Source organism: Anopheles coluzzii, chromosome 3 (assembly GCF_943734685.1).
Source record: "Anopheles coluzzii chromosome 3, AcolN3, whole genome shotgun sequence".
In the NCBI taxonomy this organism is placed as follows: Eukaryota; Metazoa; Arthropoda; class Insecta; order Diptera; family Culicidae; genus Anopheles; species Anopheles coluzzii.
The window spans coordinates 18,727,677-18,751,184 of NC_064671.1; the positions used below are offsets into that span (position 1 = coordinate 18,727,677).

The window sequence follows — 23,508 nt, forward strand, 5'->3', positions numbered from 1 at the left end:
TTTGTGGCTAGGTAATAAGACTACTGGAGTTACACACACAAATTAGAATAACCAGTAGTTTAGTACCGTACGATTTTATGCTTCAATAGTACACGAGCATCAATCCTAGCCTATCCATTTATATGGATTGTTAAAAAAAATATGCTCACTGAATGTATCATGTTGATAACAATTGAAAAAGGTGAATGAGGCCAATGGGCTCAAAGACTTTAGAAAAATAAACAAAAAACATTTTTTTTTCACAAATATTCAAAAAATATGGCTTTTACATATAAGAAGAAAAATCTACAAATAAAAATGTATTGTATTAATCAATGTATTTAATTTAATCTGGTTCAAATGATTTTTGCGTTTTGTGAACTTCAAATTTATTTCACGCATTTTTCATTTCATTTTTATAATCATAATGTTTGATTGATTGATATAGTTAGATTCACCAAATTGCCTTCAAACTCTTCTATTTTACACATAGTCACAAATATCTTCAAATGTCAGTCACTACGATATTTAACACATTACCAATAATAATCATGTAATTTAATATTAAAATATAAATCGAATATTTAAAAACAATTATGAAGCATTTCCCCATTAAAATAATGGTCCGGGAACCAATTTGCTTATATGTAAAGGCTCAGATTTTTTTAAAGTTTATGTGTGAATCATAAATGTGTCTAATGGAAACAATCATTCGAATTAGTCATTTATGCAAAATGTAAAATATGTTTTGTTTTACCTTTTTTTGTACACAATATTTACATTTGTATGATACTAAAAGATTCCATAGTCCGAATGAACCGAACAGCAAAAGTACGGTTTACACACATTGTCAACATGCGCTGCGTACATCTTAGCTCATAAATACGCAAGCTAACAAAAAAACAGTAAAAATAATGTGAAAATAATGTAAAGGTTTTCAAAAGCAGCTGAAAAATTAATATTAAAAAATGAAAGAAAATAAGTAAATATTTAAGAAACATTGCCGCACAAATCTGATTCGGATGTTAACAGTACAAGTACAAATCTCACAAAAAGGGAGACAAACATCATCTCGTTAAAGGAAGTTTTATAATATTTATAGTTTAACACCTGCCACACTGTTAGACAATACCTTTCTTACTAGCTGATTGTAATCCCTATTCTTGAACACACTCATCCCAACGGAGCATAGCGGCTCGTAGCCGTCCAGCTAGGACCTTCGAATTGATTGCTTTTGCAGAGCAATAATCGGCTCCATGTGTGTGTGTGTTTGTTTTACTTTTGCGCTCCCCTTCCTGCCTGTAACACCACTGTACACATACAATAAGAGGAAAACAATGAGAGAACATTCCCGAACTGGTACTGGTAGGACACAAAGTGTATTATTAAGATTATCTGTCCTCCACATATCAGGCAAACTGCTGCGCACGAACACATCTTATCGTACCTGATATGTTCTCCTTTACACCTGCAGGGGTTGCGGTGTGCTAGCTGGATTGAGTTTCGATCGCAAAAAATAAACGCAACGCAAAATACATCTCATATCTCTTAAGCGTATTATTCCGTAATTATCTTCCTGCCTGGTTAAAAGATGACCGACGCACGCAACACGCGGCTAGTCGAACCGGATGATAGTCGAGGAACATATGTTAAATCTGAACACCACACGTCCAGTGTCAATGGACAGTGTGCTAGCGATAAGCTTACTTAAATACAAAACTAAGGATCGATAAATAGGACCGGCTGATGGATAGGGTAGCACATACTACGTAGAAGCGGCACGGTGCATCATGCACCAGCCTGTTGCTCATTAACGCCCTGCTTAACTAATCGCTCGCTAACTGCTAAAGGAACACATCGTTTCACATTTACATGTATATATATTATCTCTTCCTTGCCTGCTGCTTAACTTATTGTATAAAATTAGAGGAAAAAACAGAAAAAAAAATCCGCTTCCATGGCGGCCCTTCTTCCTGCGCATAACTTCCCCGCAAGAACCTGTCTGCAGTTGCGCAAGCGAGGTAGCGATCGCGCGCATCGGTTACATGTTGCTGAACACAATTTTCCCGGTTTGCATGTAGTATGTTCTTTAGAACTGTTATGACTTTTTTTTTAAATGCTTCTCTTCCCTTATCTAACGAAACTAGGTTGGAGATTGTTATATTATTTTTTGCATTTATATCGTTTCTATTGATTGTACGCAAAACGTGTGTTTCATATAATGTATATCAATATAAAAAAACCTCCTATCTGCGAACAAGAAAGGAAATCTAAATTGCACTATCCTTATTCCACTGGCTTGTTGCTGCTGTACACGACTGTTTTTTGTTTCAGTTTAAGTTATTTTGAACGTGTTTGCCGTTGGCGAAACACTGGCTGTGAATTGGCTATTATATTGATATTTTGCAAGTAAAGTCTATTGAGTCTTTGTTGGCATTTGTTTGGGGTGTATATGACTGTATATGAAGGATAATCGATCGGTTAGGCATGGTCGTGAAACCGAGGAACGACCATTTTGCTGGTAGGGTAAGCATAAAAGTTAGTTTAAAATGAATTCGACAGTGAGTTCGTGCGTACCCATCATCCTACGAGGCCCAGAGCTTACTTTACACGTTGCGTTGTTTGGAAAGAGGAAAGTGCGATTAGGAAAGTGCTGCTGGAGGGGCATTTTGGACTGTTGTGGAAAATAAATATTAAAGCTTGAATGACAATATATTCCGTACGTACTACATAAGAGGGATTTGCTCTTTTTGTCGTTATTACGCTGTCTGTAAAGCAAGCGTTAGGTGTCTCGTAGGATAGATAGGTGAGCAATTCCTTCTGTTTCATGATCATGCCCGATCCGATCGATCGATCGACTGTTCGTCTGGGTGGGAATGGATAAAATAAATAGCTTCCTCTCTCTCTCTCTCTCTCTCTCTCTCTCTCTCTCTCTCTCTCTCTCTCTCTCTCTCTCTGTGCTTCTTCCGTAAACGCGAGTGAAATGAATATTGTGTGGTACGTAAAAGCACGCACATACAATGGCAGTTAGTGTTAGTATATGATTCCTTCTCTTCTTCCTCTTTCGCGGTTTCTCTCCTCGCCTCTTATCCTACAGGCTGCTCGATGGGCTACGCACTAGAGGGTGGTTTTAATTTGCCCCGCCTTCGCATGTACTCGCGCCGGATCGGGCTCAGCCGAACCTCGAGAATGTTGTTCACCTTCTCCACGATCTGTTCGGCCGCATCGGGCGTCGCTTCGATATCGTAGTGCTTAAAACTTACCGGTCCGTCGGCCTCACCGCTCACGACATTGCCGGTACAGTACACCAACCGCAGCACCGCCTTCGAGTGTTTCCGCTCCACGATGGTACAGGCGGCTACGGAGTCCATCGTGTGGCAGGCCGGCTTTTGGCGGTTCCAGAACTTGCCCGGATTGTTCGGTATGGGATCAATTTCGAACCGATCGCCCGAGATGCCCAGCTGCACCTCGGTCTTGAGGCGCGATTTGTGGAGGATTTGCACCTGAAACGTACGGTAGAGGGGTGCCTCTATTTTAGACGTGTGCCCTTTGATCCGATCAAGATCTTCCTTCTGCTGGTTGCTAATGCGCTGCGAAGTGGTCATCGTTTCAGCTGGTTCCGATTTCTGTGTACTCGAACCGGTTCCACCTGCCTGTTCCGGCTGTTGCTTGATCGGTTTCGTTAACGGTGCCGTTGTGGTGGCGTTCGGGGCCGTGGCCGAGGTGGGAGTAGTTAGACTCGTGCTGCGCTCCGTACTAAATGCTTCAAATCGAAGCGACTGTCCGCTAGAGGTGGTGGGCAGTGGCTGATGGCTTGCACTGCTCGACAGTCGCCGTTCGGCCATAACGAGATGCGTGAAACGAAACTTCGAGCACGGTTCGTTCACATCCAGCGGCGGGAAATCCAAATCCAGCTCACCGTCTTCCTCCGTCATGTACAGGCCGTAGTGGCGTACGGGGCGCAACTCTACGGCCGGGTTCGCGATCGTACACTTGTAGCAAATCAGCCCTATAAACTCCTGTATCTTGGCAGTGGCTAGTACGCAGACCGGCAACGGAAAGGCACGCTGCTCTTCCGGAAGAGCGGGAACGAATACTTTGAACGTGCGCACCGGCACCTCGATGTGGCCCGTGCCGTCGAACTTGGCGTACTCGAGAAATTGGTTCTGCGGCAGCGCGGGCAACGTGCTCAACTGTTCGCTGAGCGTCGAACTTAGTCGCTTTCGTGGCGATTCGCTTGGCAGCGAAACCCGCCGGCTAAACAATAGGCTGATTTCATCCTCCTCCTCTTCCGGCTGCAGCACGGAGCTGTCGTCCAGCTTTACACTTCGTATCTGTGACGCTTTGCGTCGTGCAATTTCGAGCTTTTCCAGCTTCTGGGCCGTGTTCGATCGCTGCCGGTGGAACCCACTCTCCTGATCCATCTGTATTTCGTACGATTGGGACAGTGTGTCAGCATCTTCCTCATCCGTATCGTCCAGCCCGGGGTAGGAAAAGAAGTACTCATAATCCACTCCGAACCGGGCCTGCATTTGTTGCTTGATTGGATCGATGCCGGGCCCATCGCTGTCTTCATCTGGCGCGGTCGTTTCTGGCTGGGGCTGGGGCTGGTTTGTCGTTTCCGCAACGCGTGCTTGTGATTCCCGAAACCGTTTCGCCAGCTGCAGCGGGATGTCCTCCATCACCATCACCGTTTCGCTGACGCCCGTATCGTCGGTGGAGATGAAGGAGTTCCGGATGTGCGACAGCAACCAGTGGGCATTGTTGTACGTCGCCATGCTAGAAAAAAATGGAACGAGGCGAACTGCGTTACTGGCTGCAAACAGCGCAACACGTGCGCGTGCGGGGATGCAAGAGCCTGGGCCCACTATCAACGGTCGGCGGCAGTAAGCCGCACCACGGCGCCTACCTTTTCAGCCAATAATGATTCTTGGGTTGGTTAGTTTGCTTGCTCGTGCACCACACGCACGGTGGAAGCACAAAGGTGAAGAAGACACTGCGATCGCGACGACGCACCGTCTTCCGTGATTATCTAAGTTTAGCCCTCATCGTGGTGCTCTCATTTCCAATTTTGATAGGGTGGTGCTGCTGACCGTTGATGGTGGTGGCGGAGCCGGTTGGTATTTAGTGCACGCAATACAAACCCAGAAACAACTTTCGCACTGGTAGGAACTGCACGATCCAACATTCCCCACGCATCGTCGCCATCCTGCGCTTAGGCATCTTCCCCCGGGCAGAAGGCGTAAGACCAAGGGGATTGTTTTTGCCGGGGCTTAGCCATGACTGTATATTGCAGTGAACAATGCGACAAAAACACCCGGGGCAGAGTAGCAGAACACTGTAGAATGGGACGAACGGACGAGATGCAGTAAAAAATGCGTAAAATTACACCGAACTAGTGATGCCGAAACAGCCAGCGCTAAAAAACAACATTGACCACCATGTTTGGTAAGTTTGACGTTTGACAGAGAGCATTCGAGCAGATTTGTATGCTTTTTTTTTCTCGTCGCGTGATTCGAGCAGATGAGGGAAATTTTAAATTGGAATTCAATAAAATCGATGTAACTAAACAGTAGATTAAATGAAATCAATTATTTTAAACGTGGATAAAGACAGGTTGAAACAACTTGTTCAATACATATTGTAATAAATATTTCAAATTTATCAGCAACCTATTTCGGGCAGAACCTTACAACAGCACACTGCTTGACATTTGTTCACAAGGGGTGCTGTCAGAAGAAAACAACAACACGCAAAAGCAAACTCATCAAATGCCGACGAAAATCTCCAAAACTGTACACAAATCAGCCAGGCCAGTGTTTTAGCAAGCAATTTACGCATTTAGATGAAGACAATCCCTCGGAACTGCTGTGATTAACGGACAATCATTCAGTCGAACAATGGAGGCACCGTTTGGAGGTACGATTTCTGTTGTTTCTACCGCGATTCGCTTCCTCCGCTTCCCGAAGTTTCGTTCCCAATTTTCACTTTCGATTTCATTTTTTACAGGGCGTGATGTGCTTGATCTTTCGCTGGAAGATGATTACCTATCTCCCGCAATGTTCGATAGTGTCCCGCTCTGTGCGGGTTTTAGTGATTTTACCTCGAGTGCCAACGCTATCCCGCAAACACACCCATCGACCACCACCTGGAACACGGTGAACGAGTGCGCATTGGATGAATTGGACAACCACAACTATGGTGCGGGAATGATCAATCCCGACGACTTTCTGAACGATGTTTCGTACGACTCGTTACATTCACCATCCAACCGAGACACACCTTCGCCGTCCGACAGCCAGCAGAGCTACGATTCGGTACCGTCATCAGGTGGCTTCGATGGCTGCCACGTCGTGCCAATGCATTTGGACAGTCCGCCAATCTCACCGCAAACACCGGCCAGCCCAGCTGATAGAACGGGCATGATGAAACCTGTTACGGAGCTGCGACAGCTAAAAATCGTTCCTAAAAATGCTAATTCCCTCTCGAACGTGACGAAAACAATCACCAAGAAAACGATCGTCCTGTCGGCGAAAGACTATCGCGCCCTGGTGGCCAACATGCAACGCCAGCCAACGAATAATACGATTATATTAAAGGCCACACCAACCAACAAGCTGCCCATTGCATCGGCAGTGAAATCGTTTCCCCGTGTCACACCGGCGGTGGAAACGCCGAAGCAGGAAAAACCCTTTGTATTACCAAAACCGGCAACACCGTCGGTGGGGGTTGATTTGAAATATGAAATTAAACCACCGGCTGCTATCAAACAAGAACCAATCTCATCGCCAGTTAGTCCGCTAACCGTACCGATGATGCTGGCAGCCGGAAACAACCTATCGGAACGTACGTTTGACGAAAGGCTGCTTAAAAAGCATCAGCGTATGATAAAAAATCGTCAATCGGCTCTCGAATCGCGGCAGAAGAAGAAAGAGTATGTGACCTCACTTGAGGAGCGTTTGGATGTGCTGTCGAAAGAGAATAACCTGCTAAGGATGGTATGTATTGAACGAAAACGGTGTATTTAGTCATTTATCTAACGCTTTCGAAATTATTTTTCTGTAGGAAAACGCAAACCTGCTTGAAAGGTTGAAAATGCGTTGCACTTGTGCAGCAAATACCCTGCTGGTGGGACAATCGGCAGCAAAACAAGTAACGCCAACAGCACGCAAAAATGCTGCGATTGTGCTGGCCATGCTGTTTATGGTGTCGATTAATTTTTATCCTATTGGGTAGGTTGATTCAACTTTTATAATTAAAAAAAAAAAATGATGCTAAATGGTTCATCTATCTTTTTAGCAATCTTCTCACCAACAATGATCATCTAGAATTAGACACAGTTCCCCACAGGGTCGAAGAATTTCATTCCCGTGGCCTGCTGTGGATGAATGACTCGAATAGTACTAAGCAGCGCGAACGAACCAAGCCCTTCCGCTTGAACCTCACCGCGATCGATGAACTGACCAAAGAAGACCGAATCGAAACGCTACCATCATCCGAGTGTCCGTTTTACGTGAATCAAACGGAAAACATACGCCTAGCGAGCGAACTTCGCCGATGGATTGGAGAGAACGGGTACAAAAACCTTACCGACGGCAAAGGCCAGGCAGACGTCAGCATCGACACGTTTGATAAGATGTTTCGCCTGAAGGATACGATCGATTCAATCTACCAACACATGAAGGACATTAGCACGCAGATGAAGACGTACGAACGGCGGCAGCAAAAGCTAGCCCTAAACGGTGGGAAGAAACTGGCACGCAATCGGCAACGAAAGTCAGCTGCAGTTGCTGCTGGTCAGCGCGATACCGCTGTTACATATCGAGGGAAAATACCCTCCCAGCACGATCTTGACCTGTACTATCCACGCGTGCACGTGAAATATGCGGAATTTTTCGAGGAAATTGGTCGCCGAGATGATACGTTTTATTTGGTTTCGTTCAGCGAGGAGCATTTGCTGCTGCCCGCCCTGGCGTACAATAAAACCAGCCGGCCACGCATGTCACTAATGCTACCGACCGTGACGACACCCGGCTCGCCGATGGCCAACGGGACGGATCGCTCGAACAAGATAACGCTCATGCAGATCGACTGCGAGGTAATGAACACGTCCGTGATTCAGATACGCGAAAAAACAATCCCCGGTGACTTACGACCGGGGCAGGGTGGTGAACCGGGTGCTAGAGGTGCAACGGGCGGTTATGGTGGGCGCAATGCGACAACTGCCGGTGGGCAAACGAACCGAAGGGCCAACGGTAGCGGAACGACACGTGGCAGCCGATTGGCGCGGAGCAGTAATTCGTCCGCTGCGACAACTGTCGCTGATACGGTGGAGGAAATGCACCCCAAGCGGGACACTGTTCAGCATCAGCATATTCCCAGCCGACCGTTCTTTGTAGAGCGTATGAACGAGCACCTGAAGAGCGAACATCACGTTAATTGAGGGATTGATTGCGCGGTGTTGGCAGATAGAGAGACAGACAGACAACCAGAACAAGCATTTAGGGTGATCGTGCGTTGGTTTTATTATTTGTTTTTAGTAAGTTATTGCTGTTGATCTCACAACAAAACAGGAGCTATTATGAAACTGAATGGTTTTTTTTATCTTACACAATTAACACCGGCTTAACTTACCGATTGTTAGAGCACTAGTTTTTCCGTTAATTTTGAAGCACCATCATATTGCACAAATGATTGTTGATGTTGTAGATGCGAGCGTAAATTGTTACATTAATTTTAGCTTAGTTTCTATCCATTCCACATTGTAATAGTAGCAAAAACCGCACCTTTCGTGCAGTTTTCTTTAACTTTTTCAGTTCGATTTATACCATTTTTCTGAACAAAAGATCAAAGTAACTCGTAATGATTGAAGAAAGGAAAATAGAATAACGGCCATAATGGTTAAAATTGCAATACTTAATGTAAGGAAGCATACGCAAGCAGCGTAAGGCAGCAAAAGGTAGATAGAACAAATCGTTCATGACTGGGGGTGCAATCAGAGCTAAGGTTAATTGTTTTTTTTTTAGTTTAATTTTAGGGCATTCACATGCCCTGTAACAGATAACGACAGAGTACAGAACAATTTCATTATTTTGGCATAAAGTAAACGTAGACTGATATTGTTGATCGTCATGGAACAAGAATGGAACAAAAGGACAGGATTATTGTGTGTTAGAATTAGCATTGCATTGCTGTATTGTACGTGTGAATTGGATGTGTTATTTTTTCACAAACGTTTTGGAACTACTAAACACTTTGATTGGAATTAAAAAAAACTGCAAAACTGACTGTTTATTTTCAATACACATAAAATGAAAGAAAACATTCCCCTTTTGCGGTGCGTTACAAATACCACAACAGTATGGTTTAACCTCGGGTTTCCTAACTCGCCATCAGCTAAATGTAAATGACGGTTTTCCTGCCTTTGCTTGATTTTTACGATTACTATCAACTCTATAATGCTTCAGAAGAGCAGAGCGGTCGTTTGGGAGATAGTTAATTTCTATTAATCGAACCGTTAAGATGATTACGACCATTGATCTCATTCTTCAGCAATATAATTTCGGCATTACTTTCGTCTGCTGAGCGCTGCAGGATTACCATATGGTGTTGGTAGCTTAGCTCTACTATCAAAACCCGCCACCGGTAGATAAAACCCCAAAATGAAGGTCAACCCAAAACGAAACAAACTACCCAACGCCTAATTTTCGGTCCTATCCGCCGACTTTCCAGCTCCAAGTAGCAGTCAGCTAATCGGGTTAAACGCCACCGGCCGAGACCTTCCCCGCACAATCGTGTATCATAATCAATGCTCCACTTGACAAGCGCGCATGCAGGTGAGGGCTGCATACAGGTAGCTAGTGCAGCTCTGTTTTTCCCTCGATCGACGCAGCTCCAAGGGCAGTAGCAAAACCCAAAAACGGTAATGGCAAACAGAGGGTCCGACCAGAGAGGGAGACCCGTAATCCGTAAAGATGGTTAATTAATTTCGATCCGGGCGCCATCGATATTATCTGGCGGCCACCCACCGACAGCATCGTACAGGGTGGCCCTCCTCGATCCAAGGGGCTGTGAAGGGATTTTGAAGGTGTTCGGGAATTTATGATCAACTTTGATTTTTGTTAACGCCCATTTGTTTGCCCCATATGTTGGGTCGAATTAGCATCGCTCCGAGGGCTCCAATGTTCTCGAGCACGATTTAGGGGGGGGATATGGGCTGTAAATTCATGCCGTGCACTGCGGGTGTAAACCACACAGTGGAGCGATTGCACCAGACCCGAACCGGGCGCGGTAAGAATCACATTTCGGCATTATCGATCGAATTGGGACTCTGCGATCCCCCAACGAGTAGTCCCGTTTGGAATGTGTGACCCATTTTGTGGGCCCATATCCCGAAGTAAAATAACCCGGCCAGTGGGTTGTAATCGTTTCGCCCGGTGCTGGGTGCCTGTGCCGGCTGATCGATGGTGAAGATAGGGAGATGGATGTGTCGATCGTAATTGCGCGTTGCGCCACTGATAGCGATAGGAAACTCTTCGGTCATGCAAATGCGGGACAATGGTGCAGAAAGGCGAACGAAGAATGAAAGGTTTGATTGACGCAAGGAGTGTGCGTGTGTGGCTGAATGGCAAACGGGCGCTGTGTGAGGTCTTTGCATGGTGAATTTGTCCCGCGAAAGGTATAGAAAATAGTAAAAGGTTTATGTAAGAATACGAGGAGATAGGTAAGTATGAAAAGAAGGAGACAATTGAGTAAGTAAGTGAAGAGGTTAATAAGTAAGTAAATAAACAAGTAAGTAAGTAAATAAGTAAGTAAACGAGGGACAACGTGATCGACAACGTGATCAATTAAACCAAAAAAGTAAGTTAAACAGATAGATAGTAACAGGTATGAAAACAGGTAATTAAAGAACTAAATAAGGGAGTAATAGTAAGAATATCAGTTTTCTTAAAATTATAAATTATAAGCTTAAAGTTACAAAAACTTAAGGAAATTTCTAAATATCAAGTTAACTAATTAGGTAAGTAAATAACGAAAGAGACTAAGTAAGTCAAATAACAGCGTAGTAAGTATGTCAGTAAGTTAATAAGAAGATAAGCAAGATAAGCAAAAACGTAAATAAGTATGTATGTATGAAAGGTAAGTAAGCAAATTAGTATGTGAGTAAAAAACAACCTTTTCTGAAAGTAATAAATATAACATAACTAGAAGATAAAAGTGAGCAATTATGTAAATACTTAAACAAATAAAGAAGTATTGAAGTAAACGAGTATGAAAGCAAGAAATCAATGCGTGAGTGGGTAGTAAGGTAAACAAGTACATGAATAAGTATGCATGTTAGAGAGCTATATTAACAATAATACTAAACAAAAACAGAGAGTGATAAAACAATTATTCATATTTACTAAGCAAAAAAAAAAAATTAATTGAACAAAATTAAAAAGCTACCATTAATAAAACGAAACATTTGCAGGATTAAATAATGAAGTAACGAACCAAACAAGCGTGCAAGTCGATTTAGTAATATGAAATAAACAGTTATAAATGCTAGCTAAATCTAGCTTAATTTACATAATCACACCTGCCGCAGAATCTACGCTAAACCACTCTCACACAGATGCAACAGTTGCATAAGCCTCGTCCGTTGTTCCATTGCTGCATGCATATCTATCGCTTTTTCCTCATTTTCTCAACTCGATCGCAGAGCAATACAAGCCAGCTCCCCTAGAAGGCATTCTTCCGAACGTCGGCTCTTTGTCGCTTCCAGGCACAAAATTAACGAGACGGTAATTGAGCTACAAAACCGCCCCTCGGCACAGAGCAGCAGCGGAGTGGCGTGGTAATGGTAATGGTGATCGTGGTAACGAGACCTGACGATCAAACCTCCGTCCATCGAAATCTGTGTACCCATTAGCGGGAGTGGAAAAATGGCAAGAAGTAATTATTTTATTACAGCCACCACGAGCGCCAACCTTTCGCTGGAAGCGAAGGAAGCTACTGGATCCTCCGCTTTCCCTGGGCAGTGGGAAAGCAGTAGATTGCCTGGAAGGTGGGTCGTAGCATAAACGGTGGAATAATATGCTCTACTTGTTCTACGATCATAACCGTGTCGTTGGTATCATGGGTAAGTTCTACGGCACAGGGGAGAAGCGTGTGTGTGTGTGTTTTTATTACGGACGTCGATGTAGGTTAATGATAAATCGTCCATTTCGTAGCTTAGGGACAGCTTGCTATAAACTATGACAATAGAATTTGGCAAAGAAAATAGAAGAGAATTGTTAAGTAATTATAGGCTGATGTTCTTCGATCGATATAAGCTCCAAAGCGTCTCTGAAAGGTAATAAACCTTAAATGGATTTTATCAAAACCCATCTGTATCATTCATCGCGTTGCCAATCTTAGCCAATCAGCCTCGCCAGTCGTAATAACAATGTTCAAAAGCAAAAACCACCCCATTAAAATGGGAGCAACCAAACGCACTATCTCCCAACGATCGCTCGCCAGCAAATCACCACCATCGACGACGATGGAAGAAAGATATTTATTGGGGAAAAATCGTTAAAAATGGCCGCGAGATGGGGCACGATAGAATGCGCTAGATCTGGGGTTTGCCAAACGCCAAAACCGGAGGGGGTTTCGAATGGGAAATGCCAAAAGTAATAAAATTGAAATGGAATAAGGCACACCAAAGTCGAGAGAACGGAGGAAAAACAGCGTGAATCACAAAGAAAACAGCGGCTTGCGAAAAAAGGGATGAAATCGCGACGAAGGGGCAGCAATTCATTCGATCTACCCCGAAAAGCTGCGGGTTTGCGGGCAAAAAGCAGGAAGAAAATCTCGTAAATTTTAAAAATTTATTGATCTCACACATTTCTCGATCGCGACCGATTGTGTGCCATCCGGTTCCCCGCTCGATTCCCTTTACTATCGTGTGCGGGAATCTTTGAGCAGTGTAGCAGCGAGGGACTGTCTGTCTGGCGGGTGATAAAACCAACCTTCTAAAAGTGTCCACCACAGCGTTCTGTGTGGCTTGTGCGGTTGGGACGCTAGGTTGTTCTATCTTTAAAATCTTGAACGTTCTGTACCGGCGACGTTGAGCGAATGTGTCTTGGGCATCCCGTTCATTCCTGGAATGTCTGTGAGCTTGTGCGTTCAGAATTCGTAAAGGTTTCTGGATGCCGTGTGGGACGAGACAGATTAATATTCATCTCATCGTTCGGAGTCTAGAGAAGGAGTCAAAGTTTGCATAAAGCTAGACAGATGTGGCAGGAAAATGGATGTGAAAAGACCTACAGCGTTGTATTTATTTTCTATTTGGGGTTTTAATTTAATTATTTTATCTCGCTTTATTCAACTCAGCATTAAATATTATTGCAGTTTTATTCTAGTACATTTGTTGTTGTTCTAATGTTTTGCGTTTTCTAATTTATTTCTTTTCCCTTTTAAATCACCACTTAGGTAATTTTATTTACTTTTTATTAATTGAAATAGTTTTTTATCTTCCATAATTTTAAAAGCAAATTAAAATTGCGATATCTTTACATTTTAAAATAATTTATTTATTCAATTAATTAATTTGTAAATGTACTTGGTAAAATTTGCAGTAAAAAAACAAATTGTAGTATTTTTTTCTTTTTTTTCATTTCACAACTAAAAACAGTCGAAACATTGTAACAGTATAAGAATATTATTATAAAAAATTATCTGTGCTATAAATAAATAAATTGAAGACGAGTTAGAAGTTTACAAAACTAGAAACCTCAACAAAATAAAATAAAACAGGTCACAAAACAAATCAGAAATAAGGAAAGTCTTTGTCCTGCTGCAGTTACAATGCAATTAAGCCAACAAGATTAAAATGTTACTGTGGTCTATCTCCACAATTGCTTTGTTCAATTATCGTAAGTTCAATTGCTTCGTGCGTGTGGTACCGTTTGCTTGCTAGTACAAGTACGATGAGTCCAATAACGGATGCGTGCGACATGCAATCGCTTATCGTTTATTTGTCCATCCCAACGCAGTTGCGGTTGAGTAAATCCACTTAGTGTCATGATTAGCAAGCGTAGTGATAAGGACGTGTAAGAAATGAGCGGGCTGTGTACTTAATTTTGTACTACTTTTCACTGTAACCAACCCCAATACAGTGTGTTGTTAACTTTTATAATGATGAACCTTGATGAAACTATTCAACTTTTTGCTGCACTTTTCAGGTTTTAGTTCAAACCTATTGTACATAATGACCGATTTCTTTCACCTTACCCCTATTTTCCATCCAAAATTTCCATCCCCACAGCACCATTCCAAGTGGCCCCGGTTCCATAGATCAATTGCTTCGGAATCAATTAACAGCAGCACATCACGCGCTTCGTGCGTTCCTTTTCGTTTGCGTTTCCGCGCGGAGTGCCTGATAATTATGCTCAATTACCATCACTCACCCGCCACTACCGACGGTGGTATCGATTCGCGAACCAACAATATGGAACACGGGAGGGTAAACGAGACCTACCGATGCTACACACACCACACACGAGCGAACGTGATCTTAAAGTGATCACGCAGAAGGACTCGCTTTCTTTGCACAAAAGGGTTTCGGCAGCATCGCTACTGGAGCACTCCGAGTGCTGATTGATTTTTAATTCCCTTTCCACCTTGTAGTAGAGCAGCATCAGCAGCACAGTTTGATGAAATTGAAACTACTCCAAAAAGCAAAAAAAAAAAATGAAACCGGGCCAATGAAGACTCACTCCCAGGCTCACAGCTACAATATCCGATTGCAACGATATCGTTACGTGCAAAGAGGAGAGCGAAATGACGATCTTTTAAAGTTTAAGCTCGCCTAAATTGACCCTCAAACACGACAACCTGCTTCGTCTTGCACGGGATGACCCTTACTTGGAGTGCGTGTAAGCTTGTGTGTGTGTGTGTGTGTGCGTGTGTGGCCTTTTAAATAGATCATATATCAATTTGCCCCGATACACGAAACTCTCTTCGCGCGGGCTCATGTGCGGGCTCGGGCCAAACGGCAACAGCGAATAATTCGAGGCGGTTTGTTTATGAGGTGAATGGGGGCAACGAAAATGATCGTTTCTTTTGTTCCTGTTGTTATATTATCTCACTTATTTTTTGTTGATGATGCTGTTGCCTTCCTCCGGTCACGCTATGCAGTCCCGCGAGCGGGGGAAAGTATTGTATTTCGATATGGGTCACCCGGTGAAGCTTATGAGGTTTCGGCTCGATTCGATGGGTACGTTTTTTGAGAGGATAAACGATATTTTCAATGATCTTTATTGATACGTGCTGTATTTTTTATTAATATAGCAAGTACATGATCCTCTTGACATAATAGCTAATGTGATCTTTAGGGAGTTCTTGGACTCATTTTGAATAATACAGTGTAAAGTAATGTTGTATTTTTTTTTTAAAGAGATCATTACGTAAACTGGTTTAATTTATATCAATTTTTCACCCATTTCCTCTCGATGAGATAATTAATATTTACCCAATAAAGCTGCTTTTCCTTCTTGGCATTAACGTGCTTATTTGTTTTTAGGTCATAGCATAATACTCATCCAAAACCGCAGGTTAAAGTCGATTTTTAATGAAATGGCATCAAACATTGCCTGTAATAGTTTAGTACCCAAAATCAGGCCAACTTGCTGGTGATTTTTGGGGATGCCTCCCTCTACTTTTAACACACATACACTCGTCGACGCCAACCCTATGCACAAACCTGTGCCGGTAGCTTGGGCACGAATTCCATTAACTCGAGCCGGAAGCTGATCGTTTGCTGAGCTGTTATTGGAACATTTATACTGTGCTGCACCAGCCACCACCATCCTAGTCTCTTTTGCTTTTCTCATCAGTCGATGGTACACGGTAAGGTGAGCTACGATGACCCTTTTTCCGGCCAAAGTGCTAAGGTTAGAGGGTTCTGCTGTTCGACGTGTTCCGTTTTATTGAACGATGATGTTTGATCGAAGATGAGGTGCTTGAGAGGGTTTATATGGAGGCATCGCACACTGAAATGTGCGTGTGTTTTCCTCTGGCTGTTTTGCTGTAAGTGGAGTTTAAGTTGTTTGAAATTTCATTTCATTGAAACGAAGCAGATGGGTAGATATTCGCGGTTGTGTAATAGTGTATAGTTTAGATTGTGCAATAGTGTAAAGTTTGTGTAACATGTCAGCATTTTGGAAAAAGAAAATAAAGGTGAGATAAAAGCGTTAAAAATCAAATTAAAACAGAATAGGATATTAGGATTGTAGAAAAGATCATATACTATCCAGTTGTTAAAAAGTTTTATATGTTGTAAAACATTTCTTTGCTTTCTGACAACTTTAATGCCAATTCCTCGACATTGAAGTATTCGTTCATTTACTAAGAGTTCAATACCAGTAGCAATCGATCATTGGCAATGACTAACGAGACTTATGATCAGTGGACAGAAAATGATGAGATCTTGGATCTTTCGATTTGAAAACATAATATATAAAAAAGATAAAAGGCAGATAAGGAAAAAATAATCGAAAAATATTAAAAAATATAAAAAATCTGAACGAATGCTGATTAATTTTATTTTAAGTTATTATTCTAACAGCTGATGCGTCCTATGGTATTTTGGTAGATATTTTGAGATATTTCGAAGCGAACAAGAGTTAACTTTCATTATTTTTTTATGTTTAACAACTTATTTTGCTTGAGTTGAAGTATTATTCTATTTTATTATTATAAAAATTTGACAAATAAAGGTAAGAGATCCTGTTGATTTGGCTTTTGTCGAGATTTATGTGTTACTGTGTCGATCTGGAATATAGTTTGAGAGTAACAGAACACAGAAACCTATGTGACTCTTACCATGTGAATAGTCAAATTCATTACATTATCAGGCAATAAATAGCCAAATCAATCATTTATAGATATTCTTTGTCATAATAGATTCTGCTCGAGGACTGAAAATGGCTCCGATAACTAAGCAATTCTATATAATTTAGATGTTCAGAAGCTAAACTACAACACTAGTTGTATAACGAAGTTGTCCATTTGTTTGAAAGAGCTCCAGCATATCTATATATCTATGTCAGGATGAAAAGAAGAAGCACTCTAGACTTAGGCTCTGGTGGCTTAATAGGCTTATTGCATCCGCTATAAAGATCACTCACAAAGATAAAGATAAAGAGCGTAGATGGATGGATGCTGCATGGTGCTATATCTCAGACCTACAATACAATTACGTAGTTTATCCTGAAATCTGTATCGATTCGACAATAATTGTCTATAAATTCGATAAGGGTGACGTCATGTTTCAGTTCCTAGGCATGATAGATGCATTCATGTTCAATTAATGTGTTCTTGAAAACTGATCCAATTTTTTTTCTTATTCAAAGCAACGGAGCACTGGAGAAAATTAAGTTATAATACTGCAATAATAATCATCCAAATAAGGACGAACAAATAATTTCGTTTCTTAATTACTGCGGTAATTCAATTATTCTAAACCCTGCTAATGGGTACCAACGCTACCTTGCATTGGTGAAAGGTAGATTAGCCTTTACCCAAGCAACCTTGGCGGTAGACGCGGAATAGAAAAGCATAAAAAAACAACAAAACAGTTCACCAGTTGGAAAAGTAAATTTCCCCATCTGCGCTGACCTTGTCCGAATGAGCGTGTGTACCGGTGCCCAGCGTACACCGCGTGGCGCTACCGTATTGCACACCATCCTTTCTCTGCCCGCACGAAAGTGATCAAACCGTGCTTGCGTGAAAGACGCAACGTGTGCAGCGGCGGTTCTCCCATTAGCCGCGATACATGGCGTACACTTCACAAAAGTAAACAAATCCATCCATCAAAGCTGGAAGCGCAGTAATAGAGGTAGTCGTTTTCCGCTGTCATCGTTAGCATCGATCTGTCAGCCTGCCGTGATGGCAACGCATCGTTTGTTGTTTTGTTTTTTGCGCTGCCAATTTCGTTAGATGGACAGCAAACACGTTGCAGCGCACGCAAACGCCCGTTGCGCAGAAGACGGGTAAAGGCTGCTGATGAAGGTATTTTTGTTTGTTTTCCGTAAAAGAAACTTCCTTTTTTTCGTTTCTTCGTCTAATAATGCTGCCCAAAGCCGCAAAGTTCATTCGGTGCCAACTGGTGCAAACTTTTAATACGCTTGCCCGATTTAATGACTTGTGGGGCGAACATTTGCGCTAAAGCTGCGCACACGGAAGGACAAACGCACGGGTACAGGCGTCTTCCGAACGCTTGTTGGTGGCCTCCCCGGAACGGTGACTAATAGTAGCAAGCGCGTCGGTGCGAATGTGCGCTGTTGCCTGGCGTTTCGAAAGTCTCAGCTGCGGTAGGCAGATCGAATGTAGACCAACATCATAATTCATGAGTGACTTTGGCTTTTTGTTGTTGTGGTAGTCTTCTCTTTCTTCAGCGTTACACTCACTTCTCTGTGTAGCTCATCGGGAGATGCAATCACCTCAAGGACGGCGAGTTGGTGTTTGGGTGGCCACACAACAAATCAACGAACGGTGGGTTCAATGGTGTTTTTTTTATTTGGTTTTTATTATGTATGCAAGTGGAATACACTTCACGCTTGGAATATATTTATCACACAAAAATCGAGATATTCTCATTTTAATTTGAAAAGATTGTGACATAATGACACAATGACATGACTTGTTTTTTTAGATTTGTATGAACAGCATAAATTGTGGCAATATTTTAACATAAAATTAAGATAAAAGATCAAATCCTCTTTGGTGACTACAATAAAAATATTAAAAATATATTATTATAAGTACTAGAACTGCGAATATAATTCACAAGATCAATTAAACAATATTGTCAATACAATGAACCAATGATCAATGATACTCTTCTATCCTGTGCCAGATTGTTTATCCACTTTTACCATCTCTTCGACTTTGACTGCTCTATTAACTCTTTCCGTAATCGTCTTCTTTCTTCTAATCTTTCTAATCTCTAATTCTTCTTCTTAGTTTTCTTTTACTTTTTTTTCTCAAAGCTTGTGATAGTTTTTTTGCGCTCTACTTGTGTTTTATTTTATTTATTTTATTTTATTTTATTTTATTTTTTATTAGGCAAAGCTTAGTTTAAATCGTAAAAGATTTTTTTTATTTATATAGTTATTAATTAATTTTAAGTATTTGGTATTTAGCCTTGATGGCGGATATTTTGTGTTTAATAAATGACATAAATTAATTTATAAATTTTTTCAATATATTAAACAAATACCACCGACAAACCGACGTGACACTTCGAACAAAATCAGCTTCAAAAGTTGTCTCCTTATTTCAAATGAAAATACGTTAAACACTAGCGCCATCTCTATAATGATTCGCTTACTACACTGACACAGAGAAGAAACTGCTAAACCCCTTTTTTGTTTTTCTTCGCAAATTCCAATGCGTATTGTTTTATGTACTTCTCACATCTTTTGCATTGATTTGAAAACTTATAAAATGATTTTCCTGTGTGTTTTGTCCAATTATTCTCACAAAATCTTGCCTCACACTTCCTTCGCCATTTGTATTTAGAAAAGTTGTTTACATCAAAGCAGCAGTGAACAGAGCTTACTTTGACAGAAGTGATCGCCTCACTGGTAAATGACAGTACTTTCGTGTGGGACAAGGTGTGTTTATTAAGGAGGTGAATTGTTAGCGCGTTTTCCGGGCGCCATCATTGAGTATTGTTATGTCAAATCGCATACAATTTTCTATACCCCCCTCCAGCCTTCCCCAATTTTAATACCGGAGCCCCCAGTATTGTTATGTCAAGTCGTGAAATGTCAATTTGCTCTGAAGCACTTCACCTCCTAATATCCATACACCTTGGTGTGGGACACTTTTGTAACGCCAGTGTCACGTCGGTTTGTCGGTGCAAATACTATCAAAAGTACCATCAACTATTGCTAAAAAGAATAGAAAAAAACATATAACATGATTATCATTTCTTTTTATTTTAAGCATCAAATTCCTCCCGCCGAGCTATTATGATAGGAATTTTAATTTTATTACCAGGACAACATTCTTTTCCTTTGCTTCGTAAACCATATCATGGCTGTTCTAATGGCGAGCTGAACGATGTCAATCTTTTGTCAAACCTTGTTAGTTCTAGATCGCATTCTTCCCTGCTCATTAGCATAAGCTGCTAATATCTAGCCGTTTGCCAATTCCCATTACTTATAATGATTGAGCGAGGCGAAGCGTTGTAGCTTTTTGCCCAATTCGATTCTTTTATTTCTTCTTTTGCTTTATTCTTCCTCCCAGTTAATATGAGAAAATGTCACAAATTATTTTAATGGCCGATGATATACATCTAACTTTTCTTTTCTAGTCGTGTATTATTTCGTCCATCGGTCGTTTCCTTCTTTATGGTTCCGCCGTTGGCACCTTTGGCGAGCAGGGAAATGGGTTTAGATCAACCCTTCGCGATAAAACAACGAGGTGAGATGGGTGGAGTGAATGAACGGTGTGCTATTAAAAACTTACCCAGCCCCATCTGCGGGGCAATGAAATTTGAAGGAAGTGAGGATTCTTTTCAAAACCAAACAAAAGACAAAAAAAAACGGACGAATTCTCCACATGAGGCGTTCTTAGGAACAGTTTGTACGATGCTCGCGGTTGGAACGAGGAACGAGGTGTGTCGTTTTATCGTTTACCTGCCAATGATGCTACCTTAGACAGGGACGACATTAGACAGGGACACCCTCCATTAGCGAACCTATCATATCGGTGGTGGTTTGTGTGGTTAGCGTTTTTTTTGTCAGTGTGTGTTCCCTCTTGACCTTCACCTGTGCATGGTATCGTGCAGACAAATGCCCTTCCATTCCCAAGAACTCGAAGCCAAAACTGGCAACTAAAAACAAACCTAAACGTCTGTTGAGTTACGATGCCCACAGGGGTCAGACTGAACGTAGTATTAAGGTTCTTTTTTTTTAATCCAAAAAATGTTCATTTTTTAAATAATTTTGACAATCTTGCTCGTTTCCGGTTCGCTTCCGGAGGTCATCGAAGCGATGCAGTTTTTTTTTGTTGCTGTCGCTGAGGTGTAGGGTTTAATCCACAAAGTGGGGACGAAGGTCACCCTTGAGTCATTCGGCTCGAGTAGAAACAGAGAAGATGACGCAAAAGATGCACCCATTGCCTTGTGAGACAGGACGTTCGTTGGATTCTAGGAAAAGGAGAAGGTGAAGAATGTTTATTTCATGGGAATGATTTTTTCTTCCACTGATGCATTTTTTCCCCCTATCCTTATGCGGGCCGGTCCGACAGGGTATATGTTATTTATCCTTACCTTATTAGCCTTTAAGGTAGGATACGGTCAGGTGATTATGGATCCTTCATGGAAAAAAAGCGCATACGCTGTTACGTATAAGCCATTGCGTCGGAAAAAAAGGTGCCGAGAGAAAAGGATCACAAAGGAATGTTGGGCAAAAGGCAAGGAAGCAAGTACAAGAGGCAGACAAAGAGCAGCTTCATCCTTTTCTCGGTGCTTATAATCCGTCTTCTCGTTTAGACGGTACTGCGCCAGGAGGATTGATAATTGAAAGCCTCTCATACCCATTGCAGCACGTTGAGTGATGAGTATTTCTTGGTGGAGAGTTTTTTTTCCAGATCTTTTTGAAATGCTTTACGCAGCGGAGATGATGAGAAAATTTTTAATTGAATAAGGATAAGCTCGTGGTAAGGATTGGTCCTTTGCGCAATGCATTGTTAGGAAATGTTTTATTCTATTGACAAAGGTTTATTGGTTACAGGTTTATTTGCGATTCGAAGGAAAGGGAAGAGATGGCCTGAACCAAATTGAAGAATGAAAATATAGTTTGATGCGTAATTTTTTTTAAATTTGAGTAGTCAAAACATACAGAAAAACGGTCAATTTCCATGATTAGTTGAAACAATGAATTTTAGTGTAATTACACGAACTAAGTTTGAAAATTTGAAATAAATATAAAAAATACAATTATCGTAAAATGTTATGCTGAAGTAGTACATTAATCTTGAAATTAATATTATTATAAAATAGATAAATTAAGCAATATATTATAACCAAACAACATAAAGTATTTCAAAACATTGCATGGAATAACTAGTGAGATATAAGTATGGAATTCAATTTGATTTTACTGTTGTTTAAAAAAACATTTATTTATACATCATGTTTTTATTTAAATGTTTGATGATTCTATGTGAGGGTAGGATGTGAAAATTGTGATGTGAATTATTAACATGAATTGTTTAAATTGATGTATAAATAATGGAGGCCTTTTCAGTTAATTTAATTTTAATTTTATTTCTTCAATGTTGGATTTATAACATCATTTATTAAAAAAAAAACAAGCAACAAAGCATAAAAGATCCGAAAGTATTGTGTAAATGTGTTGCTGATTAAATGAACAATGAAAAAGAAATGTTTAAAAATATTTAAAAAGAGCTAAAATTATTTACTATATTGAAGAAAACAAACAACAAATGTTTGCCAATAGTACAAGATAACAAAAATGGATCGCAATAAAATTGACACCGATACCATCTCGCCTACCGAGATTCCGTTCTGCGTGAACAGCAACCTGTTGCTCTAATGACTTGTAGTCCATAATTATAGATGGCTCCGTTTTTTTCCTCCAGTCCAAAGGCGGCTTCCTTAACAATCTCCTCAACGGTCACCCTCCCCCGAACGCGTAAACCCTACCATTCGTGGGCGTAGGATGTGAAAATTAATGGTTTCCCTTTTACGCGTTAGCGACCGGGCGTCGGTACACGGTACACACATGAAACACCCGGGCGAAGAGGAAACTAAATCAAACCCCGGCTCCGATAAGAACTCTTTTATTGGGTGTGATGAAGCGAATTATGTGAAGGAAGTGAGGGCTTGGAAAAGAGAGAGAGGGAAAAAAAGCCCGACAACACAAGTAGCATTGGGAAAGAAAAACATACCGCAAACATAACACCAAACAGACACACACACTGGCTCGTCGGGCAGGCGGTCAGACCGGCCACCCGGCAAACGGTTCGACCGGAAAACTGCCTCTAAGAACCGTAAATTGTGTGATGGATTTTTATTTCGTCTTTTTTTCTGCTTCTCGCGTATCTTTTTTTTCCTATTCAGTTTTTTTGGGAGTTTCTTGTACGAACGCACCGGAACGCTTGTTCGGGACCATTGGCCATTGGTTATGAGCATAATTTAAGTGGGTTTTGTTTCGGAAGGCTATTAATTGTTTTTTTTGTGGTGGTACATATCTTATCTATTCAGTTCCCACAGTGAATGGAGCGAAAATGAATGAAAAGGGTGTTTTTCTCCTTCAGTGATTCTAACTGGAATTGAAAACGGGAAAAATGGGTCACAGCGTGATCTATTACCAGCAGAAGAGCAGATAAGACATTTGTGACATTTGAAGTGAACTTTTTTCAATTTTAAAATAATTTCCTTCCCATTGCATAATCGAATGTTGAATAAACACTCTGTAGCTAAGTTTAAATGTGTTCTCTCTCATAAAAGATAGCTTCGTTGTT

The 23,508-nt window shown here is 41.3% G+C and overlaps 2 protein-coding genes across 3 annotated transcripts; one reads left to right on the forward strand and one right to left on the reverse strand.

Moving 5' to 3' along the window:
• Positions 1-1,046: 1,046 nt before the first annotated feature.
• Positions 1,047-5,427, reverse strand: LOC120956972 (stress-activated map kinase-interacting protein 1). Of its 2 annotated transcripts, none has more exons than XM_040378834.2 (2): positions 5,124-5,427; positions 1,047-4,758 (listed from the first exon to the last, which is right to left on the reverse strand). In XM_040378834.2, the coding sequence occupies exons 1-2, from the start codon at positions 5,165-5,167 to the stop codon at positions 3,090-3,092; spliced, it is 1,713 nt and encodes a 570-aa protein (XP_040234768.2). In that variant the 5' UTR covers positions 5,168-5,427; the 3' UTR covers positions 1,047-3,089. The 2 variants fall into 2 exon arrangements, with proteins under 2 accessions (XP_040234768.2, XP_040234769.2); XM_040378835.2 differs by having other exon boundaries at positions 4,889-5,427.
• Positions 5,428-5,700: 273 nt separating this feature from the next.
• Positions 5,701-9,254, forward strand: LOC120956971 (cyclic AMP-dependent transcription factor ATF-6 alpha). Its single transcript, XM_040378833.2, has 4 exons — positions 5,701-5,898; positions 5,989-6,977; positions 7,045-7,211; positions 7,279-9,254. The coding sequence occupies exons 1-4, from the start codon at positions 5,880-5,882 to the stop codon at positions 8,420-8,422; spliced, it is 2,319 nt and encodes a 772-aa protein (XP_040234767.2). The 5' UTR covers positions 5,701-5,879; the 3' UTR covers positions 8,423-9,254.
• Positions 9,255-23,508: the final 14,254 nt, after the last annotated feature.